Source organism: Poecile atricapillus, chromosome 32, assembly GCF_030490865.1.
Source record: "Poecile atricapillus isolate bPoeAtr1 chromosome 32, bPoeAtr1.hap1, whole genome shotgun sequence".
In the NCBI taxonomy this organism is placed as follows: domain Eukaryota; kingdom Metazoa; phylum Chordata; class Aves; order Passeriformes; family Paridae; genus Poecile; species Poecile atricapillus.
In genome coordinates this window covers 725,480-731,675 of record NC_081280.1, presented here as the reverse complement: position 1 = coordinate 731,675, position 6,196 = coordinate 725,480, and the positions used below count along the sequence as shown (strand labels likewise).

General features: G+C 52.2%; 1 protein-coding gene across 1 annotated transcript; it reads right to left on the bottom strand.

Annotated features, from left to right (window-relative positions):
* Window positions 1-3,052: 3,052 nt before the first annotated feature.
* On the bottom strand, window positions 3,053-6,196 carry LOC131590137 (kallikrein-14-like). The gene is made up of 3 exons (XM_058860038.1): window positions 6,181-6,196; window positions 5,470-5,606; window positions 3,053-3,793 (listed from the first exon to the last, which is right to left on the bottom strand). Exons 1-3 carry the CDS (start codon window positions 6,194-6,196, stop codon window positions 3,644-3,646), a joined length of 303 nt encoding a protein of 100 aa, XP_058716021.1. The 3' UTR covers window positions 3,053-3,643.

Sequence of the window (6,196 nt, the reverse complement as noted above, 5' to 3'; positions counted from 1 at the left end):
CAGACTACCCCAAAATACAAGAAAAATACCCCAAAATACACCAAAAACACCAAAAACACCACAAAATACACCAAAATGTCCCCAAAATACACCAAAAATCCCCAAAATATCCTCAAAATACACCAAAATACACCAAAAACACTACAAAATTCACCAAAGTACCCCAAAATATCCCCAAAATATCCCAAAAAGACCCAAAATATCACCAAAATACACCAAAAACACCACAAAATACACCAACGTACAACAAAGTACCCCAAAATACACCTAAAATATCCCAAAATACACCAAAAATATTCCCAAAATATCCCCAAAATATCCCAAAAATATCCAAAAATATCCCAAAATACCCCAAAATATCCTCAAAATATCCCAAAAATCCCAAAAATATCCCAAAAATGCACCAAAAACACCACAAAAATATCACCAAAATAGACCAAAATACACCAAAATACCCCCGAACACACCAAAATATCCAAAAAACACCCCAAAATATCCCAAAAATATTCCAAAATACCCCAAAATATCCCAAAATATCCCAAAAATACACCAAAATATCCCAAAAATATGACAAAATACCCCAAAGTACCCCAAAATATGCCCAAAATAAACCAAAGTATCCCAAAATACAACAAAATACAACAAATTACCCCGAAATAGACCAAAATACCCCAAAATATCCCAAAATGCACCAAAATATCCCAAAATGCACCAAAATATCGAAAAAAAATCCCCAAATAGCCCAAAATATCCCCAAAATACACCAAAATACCACAAAATACATTAAAATACACCAAAATATCCCAAAACACAGCAAAATATCAAAACTTGACCAAAATATGCCCAAAATACACAAAAATATCCCAAAATATCCCAAAATATCCCAAAATAAACAGAAGTACCACAAAATATCCCCAAAATAGACTGAAATACACTGAAATACACCAAAAACACTACAAAATACACCAAAAACACCACAAAATACCCCAAAATACCCCAGAATATCCCGAAAATACAACAAAATACACCAAAATACACCAAAATACACCAAAAACACTAAAAACTACACCAAAATACACCAAAATACCCCCAAATACACCAAAATACACCAAAATATCCAAAAATACAACAAAGTACCCCAAAATATCCCAAAATACAACAAAATACCCCAAAATATCCCCAAAATACCCCAAAATATCCCCAAAATATCCCAAAATAACCCAAAATAGCCCAATATACAACATAATACAACAAAATATCCCAAAATACACTGAAATACCCTAAAATACACCAAAATATCCCAAAATATGCCAAAATACCCCAAAATACCCCAAAATACACCAAAAACACCAAAATATATCCAAAATACACCAAAATACATCAAAATCCCCCAAATATCCCCCAAAATATCCCCAAAATATCCCAAAAATCCCAAAATATCACCAAAATACACGAAAAACATCACAAAATACACCAAAATACCCAAAAATACCCCAAAATAACCCAAAATATCCCAAAATATCCCAAAATACCCCAAAATATCCCAAAATGCACCAAAAACACCACAAAAATACCCCCAAAATATCCCAAAATACACCAAAATACACTAAAAACACCAAAATACCCCAAAATACCCCAAAATACCCCAAAATAACCCAAAATAACCCAAAATAACCCAAAATACCCCAAAATTTCCCAAAATACCCCCAAAATACCCCAAAAAACCAAAATATCCTCAAAATACACCAAAAATACCCCAAAATATCCCAAAATACCCCAAAATATCCCCAAAATACCCCAAAATACACCAAAACCACCAAAATATCTCCAAAATACCCCAAAATATCCCAAAATATCCCAAAATAGCCCAAAATATCTCAAAATATCCCCAAAATATCAAAAAATTCCCTCAAATCCCCCCTAAAATCCCCAAAATCCCTCCCAGTTCCCTCCCAGTTCAAACCAGTTGAAACCAGTTCCTCCCAGTTCTATCCCAGTCCATCCCAGTTCCCTCCCAGTTCCTCCCAGTTCCATCCCAGTTCATCCCAGTCCATCCCAGTCCATCCCAGTCCATCCCAGTCCATCCCAGTCCATCCCAGTCCCCTCCCAGTCCATCCCAGTTCATCCCAGTTCCCTCCGAGTTCATCCCAGTCCCCTCCCAGTCCATCCCAGTTCATCCCAGTTCCCTCCCAGTTCATCCCAGTTCCATCCCAGTCCCTCCCAGTCCCTCCCAGTTCATCCCAGTCCATCCCAGTCCCTCCCAGTTCAAACCAGTTCAAACCAGTTCCATCCCAGTCCATCCCAGTCCCTCCCAGTCCATCCCAGTCCCTCCCAGTTCAAACCAGTTCAAACCAGTTCATCCCAGTCCATCCCAGTTCCCTCCCAGTTCATCCCTGTCCATCCCAGTTCCCATAATTCAATTTCTTTGGTTTTTTGTTTAAATTTTCCTTTATTTTCCCCAAATTTCCCCACCCAAGTCCTGGACAGCAGCGGCCACCGGTCACCGGTCACTGGTCACCGGTCACTGGTCACCGGTCACTGGTCAGTGGTCAGTGGTCACCGGTCACTGGTCACTGGTCACTGGTCACTGGTCACTGGTCACTGGTCAGTGGTCACTGGTCACCGCTCACCGGTCACTGGTCACCGGTCACCGGTCACCGGTCAGTGGTCACCGGTCACTGGTCACCGGTCACTGGTCAGTGGTCACTGGTCACTGGTCACTGGTCACTGGTCACCGGTCACCGGTCACCGGTCACCGGTCACTGGTCACTGGTCACCGGTCACTGGTCACTGGTCACTGGTCACCGGTCACCGGTCACTGGTCACCGGTCACTGGTCACTGGTCACCGGTAACTGGTCACTGGTCACTGGTCACCGGTCACCGGTCACCGGTCACTGGTCACCAGTCACTGGTCAGTGGTCACCGGTCACTGGTCACTGGTCACCGGTCACTGGTCACTGGTCACTGGTCACTGGTCACCGGTCAGCGGTCACCGGTCACCGGTCAGTGGTCACTGGTCACTGGTCAGTGGTCACTGGTCACCGGTCACTGGTCACTCAGGGTCACTCAGTGGTCACTCAGGGTCACTCAGTGGTCACTCAGTGGTCACTCAGTGGTCACTCAGGGTCACTCAGTGGTCACTCAGTGGTCACTCAGGGTCACTCAGTGGTCACTCAGTGGTCACTCAGTGGTCAGTGGTCACTCAGTGGTCACTCAGTGGTCACTCAGTGGTCACTCACGGGTCACTCGCTGGATCCAGGTGGTCACTCTGCAGACGTTGCCGTACACCCCGGGGTGGCCGCAGTGTGGTCAGTGTGGTCAGTGTGGTCAGTGTGGTCAGTGTGGTCAGTGGTCACTCAGTGGTCACTCAGTGGTCACTCACGGGTCACTCGCTGGATCCAGGTGGTCACTCTGCAGACGTTGCCGTACACCCCGGGGTGGCCGCAGTGTGGTCAGTGTGGTCAGTGTGGTCAGTGTGGTCAGTGTGGTCAGTGGTCACTCAGTGGTCACTCAGTGGTCACTCACGGGTCACTCGCTGGATCCAGGTGGTCACTCTGCAGACGTTGCCGTACACCCCGGGGTGGCCGCAGTGTGGTCAGTGTGGTCAGTGTGGTCAGTGGTCACTCAGTGGTCACTCAGTGGTCACTCACGGGTCACTCGCTGGATCCAGGTGGTCACTCTGCAGACGTTGCCGTACACCCCGGGGTGGCCGCGCTGGCCGCACACGGCCATGCCCCAGGAGACCACGCCCTGCAGGAAACCCCCGCACACCAACGGACCCCCGGAGTCACCCTGCGGACACACAGACAGATGGACAGATGGACAGATGGACACACGGACGGACACACGGACACACGGATGGACAGACGGACAGATGGACAGATGGACACACGGACACACGGACACACGGATGGACACACGGACAGACGGACACACGGACACACGGATGGACAGACGGACAGATGGACAGATGGACACACGGACACACGGACACACGGACAGATGGACAGATGGACAGATGGACACACGGACACACGGACAGACACACGGACACACGGACGGACACACGGACACACGGACACACGGACACACAGACACACGGACAGATGGACAGATGGACAGATGGACACACGGACAGACACACGGACACACGGACGGACACACGGACACACGGACGGACACACGGACACACGGACACACGGACACACGGACGGACACACGGACACACGGACGGACACACGGACACACGGATGGACACACGGACACACGGACACACGGACACACGGACACACGGACACACGGACACACGGACAGACGGACACACGGACACACGGATGGACACACGGACAGACAGACAGGGGAGAGACAGGTGAGATACAGGTGAGATTGGACAGGTGAGACAGGGCCAGGTGAGACTGGGGCAGGTGAGACTGGGACTGGTGGGACTGGGACTGGTGAGACTGGGCTAGGTGGGACAGGTGGGACATGGACAGGTGGGACAGGTGGAATATGGCCAGGTGGGATGTGGCCAGGTGGGACATGGACAGGTGAGGAACTGGGACAGGTGGGACAGGTGGGACATGGCCAGGTGTGACAGGGACAGGTGGGACATGGACAGGTGAGGAACTGGGACAGGTGGGACATGGCCAGGTGGGCCAGGGACAGGTGTGACAGGGACAGGTGGGGCAGGAACAGGTGGGACAGGGACAGGTGGGACATGGCCAGGTGAGGAACTGGGACAGGTGGGACATGGCCAGGTGGGCCAGGGCCAGGTGGGCCAGGGCCAGGTGAGGAACACGGGCAGGTGTGACATGGACAGGTGGGACATGGCCAGGTGAGGAACACGGGCAGGTGTGACAGGGACAGGTGGGACAGGGCCAGGTGGGACATGGCCAGGTGTGACAGGGACAGGTGGGACAGGTGAGACAGGGCCAGGTGAGGAACACGGGCAGATGGGACATGTCCAGGTGTGACAGGGCCAGGTGAGGAACACGGGCAGGTGTGACAGGGCCAGGTGGGCCAGGGCCAGGTGTGACAGGGCCAGGTGAGGAACACGGCCAGGTGTGACATGTCCAGGTGTGACAGGGCCAGGTGAGGAACACGGCCAGGTGTGACAGGGCCAGGTGTGACAGGGCCAGGTGAGGAACACGGGCAGGTGTGACAGGGACAGGTGTGACAGGGCCAGGTGAGACAGGTGTGACAGGGCCAGGTGAGGAACACGGGCAGATGGGACATGGCCAGGTGTGACAGGGCCAGGTGGGCCAGGGCCAGGTGAGGAACACGGGCAGGTGGGACATGTCCAGGTGGGCCAGGGCCAGGTGAGGAACACGGGCAGGTGTGACAGGGCCAGGTGAGGAACACGGGCAGGTGGGACAGGGCCAGGTGACACAGGGACAGGTGTGACAGGTGTGACAGGGACAGGTGTGACAGGGCCAGGTGAGGAACACGGGCAGGTGCGAGGGGCTCACCTGGCAGGAGTCGACGCCGCCCTGGGGCACACCTGCGCAGAACATGTTGGGGGTGATGGCGCTGCCGTAGGCGCGGGCGCACTGCTCCGGCCCCACCGTCTGCACCTGCGCACACTGCAGGTCCCGCGGGAGCTTGGCTGCACAGGTGAGGGGACAGGTGAGAACAGGTGAGGGGACAGGTGAGGGGACAGGTGAGGGGACAGGTGAGGGGACAGGTGAGGGGACAGGTGAGATCAGGTGAGGGGACAGGTGAGGGGACAGGTGAGATCAGGTGAGGGGACAGGTGAGGGGACAGGTGAGATCAGGTGAGGGGACAGGTGAGGGACAGGTGAGACAGGTGAGGGGACAGGTGAGGGGACAGGTGACGGGACAGGTGAGGGGACAGGTGAGATCAGGTGAGATCAGGTGAGGGGACAGGTGAGGGGACAGGTGAGAACAGGTGAGGAGAAAAAAAACAGCAAATTCCCACTTTGGGGTCACTGGGACCCCAAATTCCCAGGATTTGCCCCATTTTGGGATCATTTCCAGACCCAAAGGTGCTCATGGGACCCCAAAACACCTCCACAGGTGAGCTCAGGTGAGAACAGGTGAGCACAGGTGAGAACAGGTGAGATCAGGTGAGCACAGGTGAGCACAGGTGAGAACAGGTGAGGGGAAACCCCAAGATTCCCAGGTTTGGGTCAGCAGAACCCCAAAATTCCCAGGATTTGCCCCATTTTGGGATCAT